The 24,514-nt window shown below is 42.1% G+C and overlaps 1 protein-coding gene across 2 annotated transcripts; it reads right to left on the bottom strand.

Moving 5' to 3' along the window:
* Positions 1-578: 578 nt before the first annotated feature.
* Positions 579-24,480, bottom strand: ALKBH1 (alkB homolog 1, histone H2A dioxygenase). Of its 2 annotated transcripts, none has more exons than XM_046008486.1 (6): positions 24,287-24,480; positions 20,715-20,823; positions 16,903-17,032; positions 5,725-5,815; positions 2,543-2,736; positions 579-1,549 (listed from the first exon to the last, which is right to left on the bottom strand). In XM_046008486.1, the coding sequence occupies exons 1-6, from the start codon at positions 24,458-24,460 to the stop codon at positions 1,123-1,125; spliced, it is 1,125 nt and encodes a 374-aa protein (XP_045864442.1). In that variant the 5' UTR covers positions 24,461-24,480; the 3' UTR covers positions 579-1,122. The 2 variants fall into 2 exon arrangements, with proteins under 2 accessions (XP_045864442.1, XP_045864441.1); XM_046008485.1 differs by having other exon boundaries at positions 16,903-17,065; positions 24,287-24,479.
* Between the last annotated feature and the right edge of the window lie 34 nt (positions 24,481-24,514).

Genomic DNA, 24,514 nt, shown 5'->3' with positions numbered 1-24,514 from the left:
AAATTCCCATTATCAACTGAAATGGAAGATGGGAGTAAATACTATCTTCATGTCATGGATGAGGAAACTGAGGCCCAGAGAAACGTAAAGTAGCTCACCTAAGGGTATGGTGACTCAAGCTGGTGGGAGTACAAATATTAAAACTTGGTGCTTCATGCATCTTCCAAGCTGCCCACAATCACAAAAGATAGCAGTGACTAGAATATCAAAGAATATTCTCTCCTGTGAGATAATCACAGAGAATACTTAGGGCAGAGCGGGATGGTACAGGGCAGAAACAGCTAGAGGGCTTCAACAGCATGAACGACACAGCAAGTAAAACAGGAAAAAAAAACACCTAATCCCAGATTCGCTAACCCTCAAAGACAGATACAGATCTTTAATTTAAAAGAGAGAGTTTATTCATGGAGAAAACAGTTACAGAACACCCTTGGGGCTTTTTTAGTCCAATAATTAAAACTGCATTAAAAAGCCAACAGGAAGAGTTTAGACCTAAAGGAAATCTGGAGAAACTACTGCTCCTCTTCCTGTGGCTTTATATATATTTTATCTTTTAGGTAAGAGAGAGCTGTGATTAATTTCTTTCCTAGGAGATGAGGTTTCTAGCTCCACTGTCTTAATGTGTATAGGATTTTTCTGTGAAGGCCAGAGAAGACGGAAGAAAAGATCACTGGATGGCTGGGAGAATGAGGATGAGACTAATGACTGGTTCCTGGAACCATGATTTTACCACAAATCATTAGATGGGGTAGCAGGGAGGGTGTCAGGTTTCCCATTAATAAAATTTGAGGTATTTAAGGCTCAAATAACATGGCAACTCACTTCTGCCTCCCTCAGAGGTAACAGCAGAGGCTGGGAAGGCTGTTCTGGCTGCCTCTTAGACTTCTCACATACAATAGTGCCAACATCTAACCAGACTGGACCATGTCCAACACATCTCTGAGCAAAGTGGCTAGCTGCTTTACTCTTCAGGATGGGTTCCAAGGCAACACTGTGATCCATGATGAGTTTTTCCCTGTCTCTGTTTTTGGCTTGTCTTGATGCTAAAGTCTATGGCAATACAAGAAAGCATGGTCATCTACTGTGAGACCTGCCTGAGGAAAAGAACGGGCTCCCCAAGTCTCAGCTGTCAGGGTTTAACTTCACTCGTTTTACTTGGCAATTCTCTTCATCTAGGTGGCAGAAACCTTCTGTGGTGATGTCTCTCTTCTCCTCCATGGGTTCCACAGGGAAGTCCTGGTCTGTGGCGAGTACCTGTCGGACAGTCATGTTCACACGAGCGGTCTTCAAGTAGCTGGTGCACACCTGCCAGTCCTCCTCGGAGCAGGGTTCTACCACGGAGTCTCTGGGGAGGACGGTGGGCAGAGGCGTCTCTAGGCAGCACGGCAGGCTCTCCCCCTGAGGGCTTGGAAGGACCCTTGGGACTGCATGGTTCAACAGGCGGCTGAAACCTGACATTACCATGATGTCACCGCTGTGCATGAACATGGCTGTGGGCGCCTCATCTCTTTTGAGGCCACCCAGAAGAAAGATGGCAGACTGTCCGAAGCTATAAAAAAATAAGTAAAAGAACACACAGCAGTAAGTTCCTGTTACTAACCAAGGCTGGGAAAGTTACTGCCAACTGCATTCTCTTTGTATTTCAGCTCAACACCTACTGCTCTCACATCCTTTTTAATCTGTGTTAAGAGCCTTCTCTTCAGGCTTTCGTCTACAAGTGACCAACCCATGATCTGCTGCTTAAACTTAGCAGAGCCCACAGGACTGCTACAACATAAAATTTGAAGCACTTAAATAAGCAGATTAAGAATTTAGTTTTAATATTACCCATATAAGTTTTAGTGATGCATCTTTAAGATGTAAGCCTTCCAATAAATTGAGTCCTTTTCTATACTGATCATGCCTGTTCACTTTTTTTTTTTTTAAAGATTTTATTTATTTGAGAGTGAGCGATAAAGAGAGCATGTGAGCAGGGGTAGAGGGAGAGGGAGAAACTGACTCCTCACAGAGCAGGGAGTCCGATGTGGGGCTCGGTCCCAGAACCCTGGGATTCTGAGCTGAAGGCAGGCACTTAACTGATTGAGCCCTGGCCTGTGCACTTTAAAGATAAGGCAATTAATAAAGGGCACTGTTCAGGCACTTTGTTTGTAGGATACAGCTGCAGCACTTTGCCCAATTTAAGCTTATGTCTAGGGAGACAAGAGAGTAAACTAGTCAGGCCTCCATGCTTTACTCTTCCTTATTCTGAAAAGGTTGCTTGTTTTGCCTTATGGCCTTCCACAGACACTGATGATACCTTTCAATACAAAAGGTAGACTCCATGCATCTTAAACACAAACATTAACTGTAATTTGGTTACTACTCTCAAGGACAGGTTAATTTTACTTATGACAACATTGTTAAGACACTCAGAAGTAAAAGACTGTAGAGTCCAACCATTTCTTAAAGTCCTATGTTTTTATTTATTTCGTTAGTTTAGAAATGCTTTCGAATAAGGAATGAAGTGGTAGAAGGTAATCCCAAATCCCTAGAACCAGCTTACCTGAAAGAAAGCAGGGGTTTGGAGTGATCTAGTTCAGATCTGTCTACGTGGATTCCCAGCGTGGAGTCCAATCTGTAGTAATTCAGGATACCTGCCTCGGCTCGGAAACCCTGAAATCCACAGGCTGCGGCTACTTGCTCTGAGAGGAAAGCCAGGTCAGAAGGGAAAGGTGTATAATGATCGGCTGAGTATTTCTTTGATAAAAGTAGGGAAAATAAGAAAAATAAACAATGATCTCAGGAAAATACGAAACTGTGGCATAAGATTAATCACCACTTTAAAATGATCTAACTTACATGTAACCCTAACATAGCATGATTTATCCAACTGTTTTGGAGGCATCCAGTAATCTAATGAGATGTTCAAAACAGTGAGCACTTAGGACATGGCAGGCACCATGCCGCACAGTGCTAAATCAGCCCAGTCCCCCTGCATGGAGTCTATACGTGAAGCAATTACTACATCTCTCTCTGGTATACTTTAATCCCAAATAGGATCATTTTCATAGGACAAAAAAGTGACTCGAAACTGTCACTGCCAAGAGGCACATGGTGACTAAATGTGATGTGTATCCTGGAACAGAAAAAGGACATCAGTTAAAAACTAAGAAAACCGGGGCGCCTGGGTGGCTCAGTGGGTTAAGCCTCTGCCTTCGGCTCAGGTCATGATCTCGGGGTCCTGGGATCGAGCCCCGCATCGCCTCTCTGCTCAGCTGGGATCCTGCTTTCTGCTCCCCACCCCGCCTGCCTCTCTGCCTACTTGTGATCTATCTGCCAAATAAATAAAATCTTAAAAAAAAACCACTAAGAAAACCAAATGAACGCTAAGAAAATATGAATGAAATATGGACTTCACCACTGTAATAATGCATTAACATTGGTCCACTACTTGAGACAAAGGTACCATAATAATGTAAGATGCTAACAGGGATAACTAAGTGTGGGATACATGGGAACTCTGTACTATCTTTTCAGCAAATCCAGAACTATCCTAAAATACAAAGCTTATTTAAAAAAAAAAAAGGAAAGAAAGAAAGCAATTCAAATACAATAGCCACTTTGGTTTTGGGCCCCCAGCCCACAACATGGCACGCTGCCAGTTTCTGGTCAGTCTGAGGGGATGACATGTTCAGAACATCTGAATTGAAACTACCTTACACCATGGTCAAGGCAGAACCTTAAAATGGAAGTAATTTCCAACATTTACCTTTCTGAACTATTTGTAGCATGTAAAGATCATAGTACTCCTTTTCTCTTAAATAGAACAAAACAAATCAAAGGGCAGAACACTCACTCTCTCTACAAAACCCAGCAGCTCAGGAGAACAACAAGGTGGCAGTCTCCCCCACAGACAAGGGCGAGGACTGCTCTGCTCGGTAGCCTGCAGCGGCCCGATGCCCCTCCTTTGTCTTGCTGCTATTCTCATGTCTCCCTCTGCCCAACAACCTCAAAGCAGATTAGCAGATCCACTTCTGTCTCACCTCTCCACTAGCACCCTGACGTATCCCAGCTGTAGCACCAGAGGCACACCTCTGGAGAGAACGGATACACTTTGGCCAGAAGTGACCTTTAACTTCACATTAAAGAAGACTTTTGTATAAGGTCTTTAATGGATGGCCAAGACTCTTCAGTTGGAATTTCTGTGTTTTATGTTTTCTTCTTTTTCCTTAAGTGCAAATAAGAAGAGTTCCCATTTAATTTCCCCAAACTAGAGTACTCTAAGTTTTTTCTCTACCCTTTCAAGTTTCAATCCCTCACAAGATCAACTGGTCAGAGGGATGCCTGGGTGGCTCAGTGGGTTAAGCCTCTGCTTTCAGCTCAGGTCATGATCCCACAGTCCTGGGATAGAGCCCAGGTCGGGCTCTCTGCTCAGCAGGGAGCCTGCTTCCTCCTCAGCCTGCCTCTCTGTCTCCTTGTCATCTGTCAAACAAATAAGATCTTGAAAAAAAAAAAAAAAAAAAAAGATCAACTGGTCAGAGCTACTGTTTTAGCACTAGGTTACCTTTGTGGGCTTTAACCCTAACCCCAGCTGTCTATGCACCAGTCTTCTTACTTCTCTTTCACTTTTTGCATTGAGTCACTCAGAATTTCTGATAATTTTTCACTCCACATTTTTCTTATTAAGTGAGAGTAACTTTAAGTCCTTGGGGAATAACAGCATCAGCAATAAGTATAACATCATAAAAAGCAATAAGCTAACATGTATTGTGTTAATGCATTTAACTTCTCAGAACAAGCAAGCACTGCTGCAATCACGACATAGGCATCACACCTTTGACGCTCGTGCCCCATGCCCACCCCCAACCCCATTATGAGGTATACACTATGGAAGGCCAGGTTCAAACCCACGCTGGCTAACCCAGAGAGAATCACCTGGCTATTTCCCCAAACACAGATATCCAGTCTTCCACTGAATCTGCATCAGTGAAAGTAAGAATTATGTCATAAACATTTCCAAGCAACATTTATCCTTATTTTGAGCAGTTAATGTAATTGTTAATAGGCTGGTTTGACTGAAACTACGGAGCTTTTAGAAAGTGACTAGTTAGCAGGGAGATGGTCTATACCAATCTCTTTATTTAGTTTATTCTCAGAATGAGTCCTTTGGTGGCGAACATCTAACGGAGACAAGAGGCACTAGGCTGCCCATGATAAAGGAGGTACTTTTGGAAACATGGAGGTCGGGAATGAAGAAACTGTACCTCAAGAAAACACCAGACTTTGTTAACTGAAGGACATTCTTTCTTATCTGTGTGTTGCTCAGACCTTATACAGCAGGCAAAGGTGCCTTTTGTGAGTTGATGGAGAACACCAGAAGCATATGGAGCTCCTTCTACTCCAAACAGATATTAAACAATAATGGAAATAAAGGTTTTAATTGAGAATTGCTCTTGAATGCAGTAAAGAAAAATCTGTACCCTTGAAATGTACTTAAGAGAAAGCACCAATGACTTCTGATGAAATAATACAACGTAAGGGCATATGAAGAAATTTTCTCTTGGGGGAAATTATTCACTCTTCTTGAGACACTGTTATCAAGAGGATTTTAAGAGATAAATGAAAGAGATCCTTCCACCAATGGATAATCTGACAGTGTACAGGCCTGCCCAGGAACATATCCAACTACTGAGCCAAAGGAGTTTAAAGATGAAGACAATGGAATTTGCAAGGAACTCTGCATACCTTACTGTCCCAGTTGTAATGGTAGCCTAGGGTCACCCAGCGCAACTTCTCTAGTAAACTTCGGGGTCTCCGTTTATTCACTTCTTTGTACCTGTGAAGATTGGGGACAAAAGAGGATTTATTCACCGCAAATGGCAGTCAACAGTCCTTTGCATGCATGGAATCTGGAATTCCTTGGTATAAGCTGTTACCAAAGACCTTGATAGGGGAAGTGAGAACAAAGGAGTTGACCAAAATATGTAACACTAAAAAACATGTTAGCATTTCTTTTTTCTTTTTTTTAAAGATTTATTTTGAGAGAGAGAGAGTGCATGTATGCTGGGGGGGGGGGGGGGGCAGTGACAGAAAGGGGGAGGGGTAGAAGGAAAGAATCCCAAGCACTCTCCCTGCTCAGCAGGGAGCTGGGCCAGGGCTCAAGCTCAGGACCCTGAGATCATGACCTAAGATCAAGATCAAGAGTTGGGCACTCAACTGAGTCACCCAGATGTCCCCAGCAATTCTTAGTCCTTGGTTCTAAATCCTCTGCTGAATGGGATCAATTTTACTATTATTTTTTAAAGATTTTATTTATTTATTTGTGAGAGAGAGAGAGAGACAGAGCACAGGCAGGGGGAGGGGCAAAGGGAGAGGGAGAAGCAGTCTCCCCACCCAGCAGGAAGCCCAATGTGGGGCTTGATCCTGGGACTCCATGATCATGACCTGAGCCAAAGGCAGATGCTTAACCAATGAAGCCACCCAGGAGCCCCCATGTTAGCACTTCTAACTTTTAGTCCTTGGTTCTAAAACCTCTGCTGAATGGGATCAATTTTAAATGGCAAGTTTCCAGCATCTCAATAATGATAAGATACGAACAACACAGAAATATCTTTACCTGTCCACTGGAAATGGGACCAAGGGCACTATGAGTAATTGAAAATTTGGCTAACAGAACATGTTCAATTTGGTATGCTGAAAGTGAGGTGTGATTAATTATAGCTATCACTATGTTTGTAACGATGGTGGCTTCCCAGAATTATACGTTGGGGGGGGAAAGTCTGGCAAAATATACATTGTATACAATCAAAAAGAACTGGTTTAACATGACTTCTTCAACCCTGTCTATCATAGCTTAGATAATTGAGGCTTAGCTAACAATTAAGGAGCACTGTAACTGATCTGGTTTCTGACATCCCCTTGTTCAAACACAGGAGGCTTCTGTAAAACAGAGAGGTGCCCTTTTTGCAATTATATCCTGTCTGATCAAATCTATGGGATTAACTACTCTTCTAGAGAAAGAAGCTTCTTTGATTTACCTCTAAATATCTAAAAATACAAGAATGCCAGGCCTAATAATTTTAGGGTTTGTTTCTCCTATGCAATTTACATCAGTAATCAAACAATTTTTTTTGGTTCAAGAACCACTGCTGTTTAAAAAAGAAAAGATTAGACTGCTTTAAGGAGTTCACATTTTGACAAGAGATGACAGGTAAGTATAAGAAAAAAAAATCAAAGGAAATTTCAAGGCAGTATAATATTTGTACTAAACTGTATAACTTCAGACTTTGAGGGCCACCGGAATTAAGAAAAAGTTAGCTGTCTAATCAGTTAAGTCCTCACGGCAGAGGTGGGAGTTGAACGTGGCATTGAAGAATGGCCATCATTTAAACAGAGTGGAGCAGTGGGCAATACTGGCGTACCACATAGGCAGAAGCAAAGGGTTTATTAGAGGCTCAAACTGTAAGTGGCACTCACCTTGATGTTTGACAGAGTTTACAGAATAGATGCTATCTGTCCTCACAAAGTTTACAGTCTAAGGACATTGTGACACAGATATACATCCAGGTCAGTAGCTAAAAAGGAATGGAAAAAATACCGACTGACTGAGGAGAGTGGTGTAGAAAAAAGGAAGAGCCTCTGAAAGGCCTGTTTACAAGACTGGTTGTTGGCAGGCATCTGGAACTTAGACTCTGGGGAGGTTTACACCATTCCCAGAACTGCTGCTCACTGTGCCTAAATTTTGTGCAAAACAGTATGGTTTATGTTAAATAGCTGCTTTCCTTCTGGGAGTCTGGAATTTGGTTTGTGTCACATAGAGACTATGGGACTGGCCCCTAGTAAGAACCTGGGGACTAAGTTTCCCTGGTGGACAACAATTCATGCATGTTGTCACAACTTACTATTGGGGGAATTAAGCACACCTTGTGTGACTTCACTGGGAGAAAACCCTGGAAGCTTGAGCCTGGTTTTCCCAGGACTTTGCTCAATGTGTCTCTTCCCTTCACCTTTTTGGTTTGTATTCTTTGAATTAGAGTAAGTCTTATCCACAAGGACAGATATGTGCTGACCCCCTCCCAGTGTATCACCACAACTGGGTGTGGTCTTGGGGACCCCTGGCACAAGAGAAGACAGATTATGATTAGCAGTTCAGGGGAAACAATATATATGCACGGCCAGTGACTGCAACTAGCTGATGGGAACAGTTACCATGTAGAACCACCATTCATTATTTTATTTTCTATGTGTAAAAACTAAAAACTGGGGGGTGGGGGGAAAGGAATGCATAATTACTAACACTACATGGGTTCTACCAATGTTTCTTCAGCTAAAGATACAAATAAAAAAACTCCCTAATGATCCCCTCTGGAGGACATAATCCATTTTAGTAGCCTTGAGATAGAAAAATAAGAATGACCTCTCATCTCTGGACTCCTGAGAATACTGTGGTTAACAGTGCGTACCCTACTTAGTTTCTGCTAAGTGGTTTCCAAATTTTAATGCTCAGGAGAATCACCTAGAGGGCTTGTTAAAACCCAAATGGATGGGCCTAGGCCTATAAATTCTAATTCAGCAGGTCTAGGATGGAGACAAAGAATCTGTATTTCTAATAAGTTCCCAAGAGATAGGGATGCTGCTGAATGAGGGAACACACTTTGACAAACACTATGCTAGCCAAAATTAAAAAACAAGATACCTTCCACCTTTCTAGATCAATAAAGTTCTTTCTTGATGAAAAACTCATGCTATTGTATCAAAATTAGATTGATCTAAACTAATAAAGGTAAAAGAATGCAGCTCTAAAAATAATTCAGGGGGCACCTGAGTAGCTCAGTCAGTTAAGGATCTGTTCTTAATTTTGGTTCAGGTTATGACCTCAGGGTTGTGAGATCAAGCCTCGCGTCGGGCTTCACACTGAGCATGGAGCCTGCTTTAGATTCTCTCCCTCCCTCTCCCTCTGCCCCTCACCTCTGCCACCTGCCCTAAAATAAATAAATATATAAATAAAAATAATTCAGAAGGCGATGGCATTTTAGACATTCAATATAGTATCACCAAGCTGCTTTTCCATCAAGAGTCAGTCTAATGTTCCTTAGGACAGGGCATACACTATTACAATTAACAGTTTTATGGTATTGTTAACAATAAAATCATCAAAAGCATAGTAATAATCGAGCATGAATAGAAACATCCTATATTATATCTTGTAAAATCTGCTCTTTCAGAAAACCAAAAGAACATCTCTTTTCTACCTTAACTGTATCACTATAAGGAAGGCTTTGGGCTTTGCCTTGTATTATGGAGGGGTGCTAGTGTAAGGGTGTAAAAGCATTAAGTCTAGGCCACCTCACAAAAAGGAAAAAAAACTCAGAGACTTGTGTAGTGAAAGAAGAGCTGTGATCACTGATTACACCATCTGAGGATGATTTTATACACACACACACGTTCTGTGCAATGTGTCAGACCCAGGTAGGTTTAAGATTCCACCCCTCATTTCAGAGCCTCTGAGAACACAATTTCCTTTCTTTGTATGGAATTTCTGGCAGGAAAGTAAAAATAATTATAAGATTGGCCTTCCAGATGTGACAGTAGGACAGGCTAACACTAGCCACTTCCTGTCTCAGCACTACTTAGGGACCATTCTGGTCCCTGTGGGCTTTGGGTAACCAAGATTCCAAAAAACTCAGTATTGAACACTGTGAATAGTTTAAGGCCAAAACCAAATTTAACCCATGCCCAGATGATTTTCAAGCAGGAAATTCAGAGAGATGAATTAGGGGGTTGGGGGAAGGTAGGCTGTTCTCTTTTTAAACCTGACTTGTCCAGAAGGAGGCCAGGAAGGCTCAGTGCCCAAAGAGCTGCCATACCCACTCTAAGGAATGCAAGGGATACGTCGGCACCTAACTTGAAATCCTTATCCAATTATCCAGAAGAATGTTTTCAAGCAAGTATGACCCTGATTATGGGTTCCCACTGCAAACAGAAACATACTACGCTCCCTGCCCCTGCTGCAGCTCCAAGCACTGGCAGGAGGATGAAGGATGGGTGAGCTGGCCACCTTCTCCCCTGGTGAATGTGTCCACACAGCAGTTTGCTCACTTTCTGTCATGGATAAGTGCTTTACGTCAGTGCTGGTATTTCTCTCAGCAGTCATGTCCTCTAGTGCTGCTTTCAACTGCACCCTAACGGCCAGAAATGAACTGCCCTGCGTGTCCACTCTTTGTGCAGTGTTAGTTTGAGTGTCATAACTAAGCACACTGGGAATTCCTTTCTTTCCTGGCTTCAGGGACATTAGTCAATCATTATGAAAACAACAGTACTCACTCAGGGCAGAAAATGTCTAAGGTTGTTTATGATAAAAAGCCTTAAAAACCCCATTACAGATATTTGTTTTTTCAATCATTTTTTAAAGTTTTATTTCTTTACGTAATCTCTATACCCAGTGTGAGGCTCAAACTCAACGACCCCAAGATCAAGAGTTGCCTACTGACTGAGCCAGCTGCACACCCAGCTTTACTATGGTCTTTACATGTAACCGACGGATCTCCCTCTCTCTGACTTCACTCCAAAGCTCAGTTCCATATTTCCAAAGGCATATGGGAATCTTTGGACATCTGGTCATCTTTGCCTAGATACTTCAACAGGCATTTCAAAAACATTAATCCCCAAACTACACTAAGAATTTTGTCTCTGCTCCTTCTCTTCCTCTAAACCTATTTCCATTAAAAATCTTAATATATAATGCTACAACGAACATGGAAAGGCAAATATTTTTTTGAGACTGATTTTTTTTTCCCCAGAAGTAAAATTGCTGCATCCTCTGGTAATCCTATTTTTAACTTATAGAGGGATTTCCAGAGTTGTACATAAATAATTACAGCAGCTAAGACAAAGAAAGAACCTGAGTGTCCATTGATGGGATGAATGGATAAAGAAAACATGATACATAACATATAAATGAATACTATTCAGCCATAAAAAAGGAAATCCTATCATTTGTGATAATATGAACCTTCAGGGCATTGTGCTGAGTGAAATGTTAGTGAGGGAAAGACAAACACTGTATCTTACTTATATGTGGTATCTAAAAAATCTAAAACTTGCAGAAACAGAAAAAACTGAAAGCTGCCAAAAGTGAGGGTGGGCGGGTGTGGATAAGTGAGTTTTGAGGATCTAATGTACAGCGTGGTGACTACAGTTAACAAAACTGTATTGTGTATTTGTTGAAAGAGTAAATCTTAAAAGTTCTCATCACGAGGAAAAATTTTGTAACTATGTGAGGTGACTTAACTTACCTAGATAATTATTTTACAATATTTACATACCAAATTGTTATACACCTTCAACTAATATAATACTGTACGCCAATTATGTCAATAAAACTGGGGAAAAAACCCTTTACCAAAAACTTCAGTTTTACCCGATAAGTGCTACGGAGAAATCTGCGGATAATCCTTAACTTCTTGTCTCCCACTTCTCATAATCTCTTGGTCACCAAGCCTTGTTGACAATGTCTCTTCCATTAATAAGCTAAATTCTTAATTGTGCTTTTTACAACAACTGTATTTTCCGTCCATATTCCTCACTGTCAAGAACTGCCGTCCTAAGGGCGCCTGGTGGCTTGGTTGGTTAAGTGTCTGCCTTTCAGCTCAGGTCATGATCCCGCTGTCCTGGAATCAGCAGGGAGCCTGCTTCTCTCTCCCTCTGCCACTCCCCCGGTTTGTGCTCTCTTTCCCTCTCTCTCTCAAATACATAAAATCTTTAAAAAAAAGTTACCTTTCTAAAGTGAAAAATCTGATTAATCCTGACGAATCTCCATAGGGACTCATAGGACAAAGTCCACACTTTGCAAAAGGCACGCACCCCCCCCCAGCGGCCCCCACCCCGCAACCCCCCTAATAATCCGGTTCTTACCTTTCCCATCTTACCTCCCCATCCTTCATAGGCACAGCCATGAGGCCATACAATTTTCTCTACTGAAATGCTCTTTCCTCTCCTACTCTATTCTCCGTACAGCAGATTTTTCTGAATTGCTTTTGTACACACAGTTTAACCTCACTTCTTTAGGGAAATCTGTCCTAGTTTCAGTCTGTCCCTCCACTGTGCCACCATAGCACCTTGCGACTTCTATTCACCTACAAATTCTGTACGTAAGTACAGAATTAATTCCTTTAATGTGATTAAAGGAATTCTTCCTTTAATTGTCCCTTCCTCAAAGGCAAGGAGTTAATTTAATCTTCACATCTGTTTTAGCATCAAGTACTTCCCAAAACACAAATGTACATTATTTAATAATGAAAATAAGATGGAAAGGTACTATATAGTCTTTAATTGCTCCTTCCTATATTTAGCATGTTTTCATCAGCCTAACGGAGGGGGTTATCAATTTAAAGTAATATTTAAAAAGCAGTTTCTAATACAGACAAAGAACTGTGGTTGGCACTGAGGTTACAAAGACTTCAAGCTCTGGGGCAGAGGAGGGGCATGGCAGGCAGTGAGAGGGAGAAGGGCCCCATGACTGGATCCACTCTAACAAGTGCTTATAATAGTTTCATAAACAAAGTCTTAAAGGAGTAGAAAAGGGGAAGAGATTAATTCTGCTTCCACACTAAGGACATTAATGCAAAAAACTTCCATATATACAAAAATGGATGCAAAACATTTAATAAGCGAACTTATGGAACAGATAAAGCAAAGTTACTTTATTGAAATTAATATTTCCCCTCATCTTATTCTTTAAGAAGTTATTTTTGACTAGATGATATATTCACAAAATTCAAAAGGTACAAGATAGGATCCACTAATTAATCCCACAAATATTTGGTGATTATCGTGCACTGAAGAGTAAAAACAGAGGGCAAGGGGATGAAGAATGAGGGAAAATGGGGGACTATTTTTAATTTAATGATAAGGGAATCGTCTCTCATAAGATGATAAGACCCAAAGACTTAAAGGAAGCAAGTCACTGATTATCTAAGGGAAGAGTTTTCCAGGTAGAAGGAACAGCCTGTACAACGAATCTCAGCTTGTCTGATGTGTTGAAGGGAAAGCATGGAGGCTACTACAGCTAGAGCAGAATAAATGAAAGGAATGGTGGGAGATGAAACCGGAGGTGGCTGGGGGATGGATCACCAAGGTCTTTGTAGGCCATGGTAAAGACTTTTGATTTTATTCTAAGTGTGATGGAGTTGCATTAATGAATTTTCACTGGCCTTTGTCCCTGGCTCTTGGGAGAGAGGTTTTAAATCCTTGAATTTCTTGGAGAATAGGAGTATCTTTGTTATTCACAGTGGGCCCTATACCACAGCTAAGTTTATGCTAAGGAGATGACTCAGGATATGACCCCGTCAGGTTAGGAAGCCCAACCATGTGATTAGAGGGATGGGGGCTTTCAGTCAAGTGATTAGCTAAACCTCAGGGGCTGGGTGAGGGCTAGAAACGGAGTAAAATCATGTGACTAATAATTCAAACATGCTTAAGTAGTGAAACCCGCCAAAAAAACTGACCACTAGGTTTGGGAGAGCTTCCTGGAAGGTGACACATCCTGATTCCATGGAAAGAGAACATGGAAGCTCTGCAGTCAGGACCCTTCCAAACATTGCCCTACATTTTCCTCATTGGGATGGTCCTGATACATATCTTTTATAATAAAACTATAAACGTAAGTATGATTATACGCTTAAATTTCTTTCTTAAATTCTGTGAGTTTTCTAGTGAGTTATGAACCTGAGAAGGTCATGGGAACTCCTCTGAATTTGAAACCAGTTGGTCAGAAGTGTGTGTAGCTTGGGATCTCCCAAACTTGTACCTGGTGTCCTAAGTGAGACTGGCCTGGTTGGAGACCCTGGAGACCATGCCCTCATCTTGTAATGTCCTTGTCGACTCTAGATGATTACATCAGAAACTGCAGTACTGAAGATGAGAAACTGTAAGACAAGTGCAGGGATTTCTACACTCCATCACAAGACAGACTGAAGAGGGGCGCCTGAGTGGTTTGGTCAGTTAAGTGTCTGACTTCGGCTCATTGGGGCCCTATGACAGAGCCCTACATCAGGCTCCCTGCCAGGTGGGGAGTCTGCTTGTCCCTCTGCCTGCTGCCTCCTCCACCCAGCTCATGTATGTGCACATGCTTTCTCTTTCAAATAAATAAAATCTTAAAAAGAAGAAAGACTGAAGAGGCATGAGAACAGACGCAGGGAGACAGGCTAGGAGGCTACTGCAGTAAATGATGGTGGCTCAGACTAAGGCGGCCATGACGGAGATGCTGAAAATTGATTTTACTATGGTGGTAGCCTTCCTGTATTTGCTAGAGTTGGATTTAAGATTTTTGAACGGTTGTACTATGGCTGCATTCTACTGCTGGGGTATGTCACTCTTGATTTACCTGGTCTCTTGCTGACAAACACTTAGCATGTTTCTCATCCCCCCACCCATTACAAACAATGTTGCAGTAAAGATGCTTACACTTAACTCCTGTGATCTCGTGAAGGCTCTAGCCACACTATTCACTCACAGAACTAAGGTGCCCTAATTTTGTAAATAGACTTATTTTCCCCTCTAAGTTCAAATATTTCTTCTTCATTTCCTACTTAAAAGTTTCTTCTTCCTTGACCACAGAACACTAGAAAGTTAAAATGGAAAGGATCCTTTGAGGTCCTCTGGCTCAGTAGTCCTCAATGTTTGGATATTATGGTCAATAACCAGAATCTCTAGGGAATCTTCTTCAATGACAGGCCCTCTCCCTTTCTGAGCTGCTCTGGAAAAGTGGGGAGAGCTGGCATGTACTGTCCAGGTGACTCCAACCATGATCCAACCACCTGAAATGGCTTATCCAGTCCAATTCCTTTGTTTCCAAAATGAGAAAATCAAAACACGTCTCACATAGTGACAGAAGGAGAACTAGGGCCCTAATCAATTTTCGATGCCACCAACAATGTCTGAGCCTATCACTTTCTTCCAACCCTTGACAACAGAGGGTAGGATCACCACCTTTTTTATTTTTACTAATTGGCAAGACAACACAACAAAACCCCAAAAAAGACCCTCACCATTGTTTATAGGATGATTTATTAATGAGGTTCATCTGAATTATCATAGAAGATGATAACTGGGATTTCTGCAGTCATTTGTCAGAAGGAATAAAATCAATTACTTGAAAACACAGACTGGTTTAACCTCAAACTCTAGCTCCCTGACAAACTTCATTCAACCATGATCTTCCTACGCTTTTTTTTTTTTTTTTTAAGATTTTATTTATTTATTTGACAGAGAGAGAGGTCACAAGTAGGCAGAGAGGCAGGCAGAGAGAGAGGAGGAAGCAGGCTCCCTGCGGAGCAGAGAGCCCGATGCGGGGCTCGATCCCAGGACCCTGAGATCATGACCTGAGCCGAGGGCAGCGGCTTAATCCACTGAGCCACCCAGGCGCCCCTTCACTCTCAGTTCTAAAGAAGACATCACCAAGAGCTTACAGAGGGTGTTTCCCACTGCTCCTGCCTTTCCCATAACCTGCAGACTAATAAGGCTTCAAAAGAAAACCAAAGAATTTTAGTTTTCCTTTCCTCTTGCAACTGAAGGAACTCTTCTATTTCCCCTGTTGGAATCAGTATGACACAGTTTCTGAAAACCGAACCATCAGAGATCCCAAGTCCAAACAGAACACACAAAGCCAGAGCAGTGGTTTTAATGGGCTGCTCTGAAGATTTCTCGCATATTACCCTGTTTAATCCTCACACTGTTAAATGAGGGAAGGACTACTATGAGGCACAGAAAGGTTAAGAAACTTGCTCAAACTGACATACCTAGTAAGTCGCAGACCTGGGATGAGAACCCACGTGGTCGGAGAAAGAGAATAGACCCAATTAAAAAATAATTTTTTCTTCCTTGATACCTTGTTTTGCCTAGAGGAATTATGTCCCTCTCTGGCCCCCACAGCATTTTTTCTAAACACCTATTCTGACACTTTCTAAGCTCTGTTATAATTATTCCTGTTGACACTGAGTTCCTGCCATAGACTATGCCCTCCTGAGCACAAGGAAAGTGTCCTGAGAATCTCTGTATCTCCAGTGCTTAGCATCATGCCTATATACAATTAATCCTCCATAAATTTCTGTGAAATGATGGGGCACCTGACTTCAAAACAATTATATATTTGTGAATGAATAAAGGTTGATTCAACATTAAGGTGCAAACATTAGTTCTCATGAGGAACAACTGACCATAAAACTGCTAGTAGTGGTGACTTCATCTAGGAGGGTAGAAATAAAGAGCTTTTGGCGTTAATTTCTTCCAGGGTACAAGTCTTCAAAGGAACTTACAGTTTACTTTTTAAAAAGATTATATATTTTTGGGGCGCCTGGATGGCTCAGTGGTTTAAGCTGCTGCCTTCAGCTCAGGTCATGATCTCGGGGTCCTGGGATCGAGTCCCGCATCGGGCTCTCTGCTTGGCAGGGAGCCTGCTTCCTCCTCTCTCTCTCTCTCTGCCTGCCTCTCTCCCTACTTGTGATCTCTGTCAAATAAATAAATAAAATCTTTAAAAAAAAAAAAAAGATTATATATTTTTAAGTAATCTCCACATGCAATGTGGGGCTCGAATTCACAACCTTGAGATCTGAGTTTCGTGGTTACCACCTGAGCCAGCCACGTGCCCCTGGAACTCACTTTAAGTAGAGAAAGGGCTGAAGCTGGACCAGTTGATGATTAATGAGGATGAACTCAAGATCTGACCTATGATAAGGAAATATTAAAATGGATCTCAATTTAATCTGTCAAAGCATCTGTCCAAATGTTCCCAGGGGAAAGAATGTAACTGTGCTGTTTCTGTATGGAAACAAGCAAAAAACAGTTCAGTTACTTTCACTGCGTTGTTCTGCTCAGCGCAGGTCCTCTAAAGATGTGCAGGGCGCTGAGCTGAATATGAACACTTACCTCAGAAACTCTTTGCTCTGTTCCCACAGGTCCTGAGTCTCTTCCTGGGTCATGTGCTTGTCCAGGTTACACACATTTGGTTTCTGGGAATATAACTTAAGGCACTGCTTCACCCAGTGCCACTGGTAACCTGGGAGGAAGGGGTTTGGGATAAAAATAAATCCTATACAAAAGGACAGGTGGGGAAAAGGAGAGGAGAAAATTCTCCATCAGTTATTGATATAACTTGTTTTCGATGACATCCTTATACACACTACTGTATTATTTATTCCCTATCCCCCTTTGCTCATGCTTTGTGGCTTCCACATTCATAAGCAAATGTTCTCGTTCCTATTCTCCGATTTTAGAGGAAGGGAAGAAATAAAGACATTCTCAAGAGAAACAAATATTCCACACTATCTGCTGTGTTACTCCAAGGCAAACTTAGAATTGGTCACGCCACAAGTCACCACTCAAATCTGTACCAGGTATTTATCATTTTTTTAAAAGATTTTATTTATTTTTTGGACACAGAGAGAGAGATCACAAGTAGGCAGAGAAGCAGGCAGAGAGAGAGGAGGGAACCAGGCTCCCCGCCGAGCAGACAGCCTGAGGTGGGGCTCGATCCAATGACCCTAAGATCATGACCCGAGCCGAAGGCAGAGGCTTTAACCCACTGAGCCACCCAGGCACCCCGGTATTTATCATTTATAAAGGTGGTAGCTGCTTCCTGCAATTACTACCTTTGTGAGTGCTCAGTGCCCCCCGCCCCCGGCCTTTTCTGTCTTCTAGTATCTGGCTAACAATTCTTACATTAAATTCCCTTAGTTAAAATAACTGGTGTGATTTCTGCCTGTGATTGAAATCTGATGGACAGAACAGGGAAGAAAGACACTGTGAAGTACATCCACTCAGTACAGTATGATGCAAATAACTACAGCACGTGAGCGGAAAAGGCCTTTGTGACCTTGAAAATAATCTAACGTCATTCTTCTCCTGTGTCGAAAAGGAATAACGATATTTAACTGGAATCCTATGCAGGCTAAGGATCCATTCTTTAAACATTCAACGAACATATGCTATGTACTTTCTTAAGAATTAGAGATGAAAAAAAAACTGTCAGTGAAGCCCCTGGAGACAGGACAGCAGAGACCGCCGTCATGCAGATAATGCCTTGCAGAAACCTGGCTATAAAAGGAAACAAAGGTTGAAGAGCAGCCATGGAAGAATAAAGAGTTTAAGGGGAGAGTTTATGGTTTTTAGGGTTGGGAAAGGCCTAAGCATGCTTACAAATAATGCGAAAGAACCAGCAGAGATTGGAACTGGTTGAAAACGGAAGAGAGGAAAGGAGCAGAGCAAGGTCTTGCAAGCTGGAAGGGGCGAAAGAAGGTGGGATCAAAAAGGTGAAGGGACTGGCTTTGAACAGAAGGTGCTCCTCTTCCTCTAAAACTGGAGGACAGGAGAGAGAACATTTGTTTCTGAGTGTGGAGGCTACTTTTGCACTCCGTGCACCAGCAAAATTCTCCAAATAACTTTCTTTAGAGCATGAGAGGACTGTCAATATTTTGAGAGAGAGGAAAAAAAAGATATGAAAACCCCCAACTTACCCACCTATCAGCATTACTTCACAAAATAAAGATTATAACATTCTGTAAAGTATCAGATTAAAGGAAGATTACTGCTTACCTAGTGACAGAAAAATGAATACCTTTTAGACAGTCCACTCTAAACAATTGTTGCTCTCTTTTACTGAATTAAAATTTGCCTCCTTTTAATTTTCATGTTTTGGATACACAAAGCAACCCCCAAATTAGCTTCTCATTCTTCAAAAATACCTCTAGCTTTCTCTCATTTATCAATCATTTACTATGTGCCAGGCATGGGCTTAAGTACTTCACAGTGTACTCACATTTAATCTTCACAATAACCTTACAAAGTGAGCACCTTTTTATAGACATTTTACCTATCAGGAAACCAAGGCCAAGAAAGATTAAGAAACTTGCCCAAGGTCATATAGTGGATGGTAGAACCACGACTTGAACCCAGGGAGCCTTGTATCAGAACCTAGGCCTTAACTACTAGTTCGTATTGCTCTCATCCCTTTGTGGTATGACAACCTTTCAAATGTTGCATGCCGTCAGGTTCCCTCTCAGCTTTACTATTCTTTCCCACCCATGACTTCCTGCTCATTCTTAAAAGGACAGGTTGTGGTTACTCAGGTTCATTCACAACAAGCAGAATCTAGAAGTTCATACAATCCCTCTGATCAAGTCTGAATCAGAGATGGTCATTTCCCACATTCTGGACATTGCCCTTCTACTAAATGCAGCTTCAAATGTCAGGGAAGACAGAATGAAGTCTCTGAGGGTACCTCTAATGAGGTACCAGCTCATAAAATGTGACTTAAGTGTGAAATCCCAGAAAACCTCAAAATCAATACAACTATTTGAACAATAGATAAACCAAAGTAGGGTTGATAGCCTTGTAGTCTTAACAATTTGTTAAGAGAAGAGGGCATAGCAAGAGAGAAAGAAGGCCTTGAAAACAGGAGGTAGGCCTGAAACGTCAAGGGCAGCCTTCAAGAACAAAAGTTACATATAAGACTACTGGTGATGCACGCTCCTCATTCATCCAAATTCATGGTGAGCCACACTTTCATACGTAAAAGCCATCACTTGATTCTTCTTTCATGAAGAATTTAAGTGCACGAGGCCTTTTAAGGAAGTACTGATACTGTTGTGCCACCCTATACTGTTAACGAATACATCAGTGGTCATAATTATTAAGAGCTGTGACACAGACCTGGCCCATGGCATAATGAAAACCGGTATTTTTTAGGGATTTTCTTGCTTTTAATCTGTATTTGAAATCACAAATACAGTATTAACTTTATGTCCTCTCCATGAAAAAGGATGATGGATAAAAGCTTATTTGATCACATAAGGCGTTTCTGTATTTTCTATTTAATTAATTTATTTGAGAGAGTGAGAGCATGAGGTGGGGGGAGGTCAGAGGGAGAAGCAAGCTCCCCGCTGTGCAGTGAGCCTGATGCAGGTCTGGATCCCAGGACCCTGGGATCATGACCTGAGCCAAAGGAAGCAGCTTAATCGACTAAGCCATCCCGGCGCCCTGTATTTTCTAAATAGTTCATAATAATTAATCTACAGTGGCCCCATGATCCTAAAAGAAAAAAAAGATTAGGGGAGCTTGGCTGGCTCAGTCAGGAGTATGCGACTCTTGATCTGGGGTGTGAGACTGAGCCCCATATTGGGGACAGAGTTTACTCAAAAAAAGATTGAAAGCATTACCCATTTTTCATTATGTTAGTTTCTAGCTGTGTAATGTGAGCTACCCAATATTACTGAAGTGCAAAATGCTAAATTATTTAGTTTATTAGGGCTTCTTAACTCATTAATGTTCTTTTCCAAAGCTCAGCCTTAATAATAGCAACAATTTTTAGGTTGTTTTCTTTTTTTCTGCCACACAAAAACATAGAGATTTTGTGATTAGAGCGACCATTATGAATTGTTCCATCATTCAAAGCAGTTTTTATGCCAGAGTAGCTGTTTGGAGTTATGGCAGGAAACCCAGAATCAATGTGATAATTTTTGATTTGTACCTGGTATGTCACTTTCTACACTTAAGGTAGGCGCTACTGACTCCTGTTCTAACCTTTGGGAATTCTAAATAAATGGGACATCTTAGATGAGGCAGATTTAAAAGGAGTTTGGGAATGAAATATTTTTGTGTTTAGTTTTCCTCTTTGTCTATTTACATGCTTACAACCTCTCTCCTGAAATTAGACAAATGATTATCTGGTCAGCTGCACTCACCAGGATAGCCTTGGAGTCCATAGGCTTGCCACTTGCTGACTGGCTGAAGTCCTGCTCTATGTGCATCGTGGTCACTGACAGAAGACACATTCAGCTGAGATCTAACCACCTGGCAGGAAGGAAAGAGAAGTTGGAGGGCTAAAGCTATTTTGCAGGTCAGATCTGAGAATCTCAAACTTCTTTATTTTTTAAAGTGACAGGATCTGACTCACATCTTTTTTTTTTCCCCTCCAAAGATTTTAGTTATTTATTTGACAGACAGAGATCACAAGTAGGCAGAGAGGCAGGCATGGGGAGGGGGGGAAGCAGGCTCCCTGCTAAGCAGAGAGCCTGATGTGGGGCTTGATCCCAGGACCCTGAGATCATGACCTGAGCTGAAGGCAGAGGCTTAACCCACTGAGCCACCCAGGTGCCCCAATCTCGAACTTCTTTTTTTTTTTTTTTTTAATATTTTATTGATTTGACAGACAGAAATCACAAGCAGGCAGAGAGGCAGGCAGAGAGAGAGGAGGAAGCAGGCTTCCCGCTGAGCAGAGAGCCCGATGCGGGGCTCGATCCCAGGACCCTGAGATCATGACCTGAGCCGAAGGCAGAGGCTTTAACCCACTGAGCCACCCAGGCGCCCCCCCAATCTCGAACTTCTAAAGGTATTTCTGGTATGAGGAAAAATTAGGAGTCCTAAGTCTGGGCTCCTAAACTTAGTTCTACCACTTGCTTGATGTAACACTTAGATAAGTCAATTAACTTTTTTTTAAAAGATTATTTATCTGATAGAGCACAAGCAGAGGAAGAAAGAGAAGCATGCTTCCCACTGAACAGAGAACCCAACATGGGGCTTGATCCCAGACCCTGGGATCATGACCCGAGCCGAAGGCAGATGCTTAACCGACTGAGCCACCCAGGTGCCCCAAGTCACTTAACTTCTTAGAGCCTCAGTTTTGTCATCTATATACTAACAAATATTAGAAAGCAATATAAAATTAAGCAGTATGAGAAGCAGGCTGATTTTGGCCTTCAAGACTACCGTTTTGTATGACGCCACACCTTTGTGGATTTCTTCTATGGCTCTAAATTGTGAAAGAGGTACTGAAATATCCTCAGTGAAAATTCTGTTCACCTCAATTCGGTCCAACAATAACGCTTCTGAGGCACTTGTATACAGTTGGTGTTTTAACAGATTGTGAGGAGCATCAGGCAGGGGAGGTTAAGAGAATGAAGAGAGTGCTCCAACCAGACAGAAAAACTGTTTCAGTAAAACTGGAAACCCTGTTTGCTGAAAGTGTATTTATTCTTTTAGATGAAACTTCAAACTGAAACTCAGAGCTTTTGCCTTTGTTAATTACTGAGAAATTAAGTTTTTCAGGGGCTCAAGAAGTTTTCTTTGCATCTAAGAGCATCTTACGGATGGTTCATTAAATTGTTAAGGGATCCAATATTCAGTCACTGAAGTAAGGACATTCAGAAAACAAAACCCTTTATTCCTCCATTAGTAACAAACTTGAGTCTGACTTGTCTTAGAATACATCAGATGTTCTCTTCCAAAAAGATATGATCTCTTATCCTATCAACTTCACCAAGTGTAGAGATTTCCAGAAAAAAATACCAACTAGTGGCTGGTCTATTATTACCAGTCTCTGTAATAAAATGGTTATCTGGAATGTTCTGAGAGACCTGACCAGCCAATCCTTCCAGGTACTGATAAGATGTTTTTATTTCAAACGCTTTATAATGATCTTTCAAATAGACCATACTTAATAATGCACTGCGATTCAGCAACACCCTCATATCTGAAGTTAAAATTGTGGACCTATTCTCCATGCTAAGCTGAAACAAACCTCTGAGTCTTTAAAAAAAAAGCCCTCCTGGGGCGCCTGGGTGGCTCAGTGGTTTAAGCCGCTGCCTTCGGCTCAGGTCATGATCTCAGGGTCCTGGGATCGAGTCCCACATCGGGCTCTCTGCTCAGCAGGGAGCCTACTTCCCTCTCTCTCTCTCTCTGCCTGCCTCTCTGTCTACTTGTGATCTCTCTCTGTCAAATAAATAAATAAAATCTTAAAAAAAAAAAAAAAAGCCCTCCTTCCACCCTTGCCTGTTAGCTCTCTCTCTCTTCATTACTCATTAGTTGTTCTCATAGCAACTTTCTTCTCCGGTTTGCTACTTTCAATCTGTTTTGAGCTGAGGAATGAAACACCCAAGGTTTTGTTTTGTTTTTTTAAGATTTAATCCTTATTTCAGAAAGAGAGGGAGAGCACAGTGAGAGTGAGAGGAAGAAGCAGATTCCCTGCTGAGTAGGTAGCCTGAAGGCTGGGGGCTCATTACCTGAGCCAAAGGCAGAGGCTTAACCAACTGAGCCACCCAGGTGCCCCTAAACATCCATGTTTCTATGTACTCAATGGATAATGTATTTATTGAGTGCTTACTGTTTACGATACTGTGCTAGACACAATATCTTCTTCTCAGAGGCTTACATTCTTAAAGTATTTTTAAGAGAGAGAGAGAGACAGTACAGGCAAGCACAGCAGGGTGGGCAGAGGAAGAAGGAGGGACTCTTAGGCAGGCTCCATATGCTCAGTGTGGAGCCTGATGTGGCACTCGATCTCACTACCTTGAGATCATAACATGAGCTGAAATAGAGTCACAAACTTAACTGAATGAGCAACCCAGGCACCCCCATTCTAAAAGTATTTAAGTACTGCAGCAAAATACAGGCAAAAGGAGCTGTCCCATGTATATCATGTCCATGAGGATCTGACCCATGTATATTATTCTTAGAGAGCTGACTTTTTTGTATGCTATTTTGACAACTCTAAGACCATTTCTGTAAACAAACGAAGTTCCCAAGAAGCTGAGTGCTACTATAGCATTCCGATTTTACTGAGAGCTATACTAAGCTTAGAAAGAATCCTGCATGCAGCCATCTGTGGACAACACTAAGGCCAAATTAAAGGATCAGGGATCCTCAGTGCTACAGCGACTGTAAAGAAATTATGCATTATAGTACAGCTGTGATTTTCCCTGTGCCCCTGTCCTCCTTTATGTTGCTTTTCTTATTACATGGGGGAAGGTAGAAATAATGGATAGTGTTTGGATTCCTTTGCCCTTTACTTTCAAACGTGGAGAGATCATCTCAATCGTTCAACGCCCTCTTGCTAAAAGGCCCAGAGACGGCAGGGGCCAGTTTTGTGGACAACGGTTTAACAACATCGATCCCTCTCAGTTCTGGGACTACTCGAGTAATTGTTTTTTTCAAGCTGCAGAGCGCTATCCTAACACCTATGAATATAATTTATGCGTTTTTACACAAATCGAAGTAGAGAGGCAAATGGACAGTTAATACTAGGAATACAATTCCCAGGCATTGAGGCCGCAGCCAGGAATGGCCGCGTGGAGGAAGCGGCAGCACAGCTCTTCACCGCCAAAATGTGACGCTTCGTGGACACTTAAACTCCGCGCCCATGGAGAGCGGGAATTACTCAATAACAGTCTGGCAGCGAAAAGAGGTGAAAAGGACCCTGAAGCCCCTCCAAGAAGTGAGGCGAGGCGACCGGGGATCCGGGCCGCTCCTCTGTCCGTACCTTGCGGGCACCAGGCCCCGTGCCGCGGGGTGCAGAGAAGTCAATGACCGCTCCCAGGTCTGCGGTCCCAGGACGACTCTGCCGGTAGAAGCGGAAAAGCTTCCGAAAGGCGTCCTCCCCTGGCTCTGCCGCCAGCGTCGCTACAGAGCCCACGGCCGCCGCCATCTTCCCCATGTCGCTGTCTGGCCTCTTCTGACCCGGAAGCAGATCCGCCAGATTCTTCCGGGG

Source organism: Meles meles, chromosome 6 (genome assembly GCF_922984935.1).
Source record: "Meles meles chromosome 6, mMelMel3.1 paternal haplotype, whole genome shotgun sequence".
Taxonomy (NCBI): domain Eukaryota; kingdom Metazoa; phylum Chordata; class Mammalia; order Carnivora; family Mustelidae; genus Meles; species Meles meles.
The sequence above is the reverse complement of the archived record's forward strand: the minus strand, read 5'-3'. Positions and strand labels throughout refer to the sequence as shown.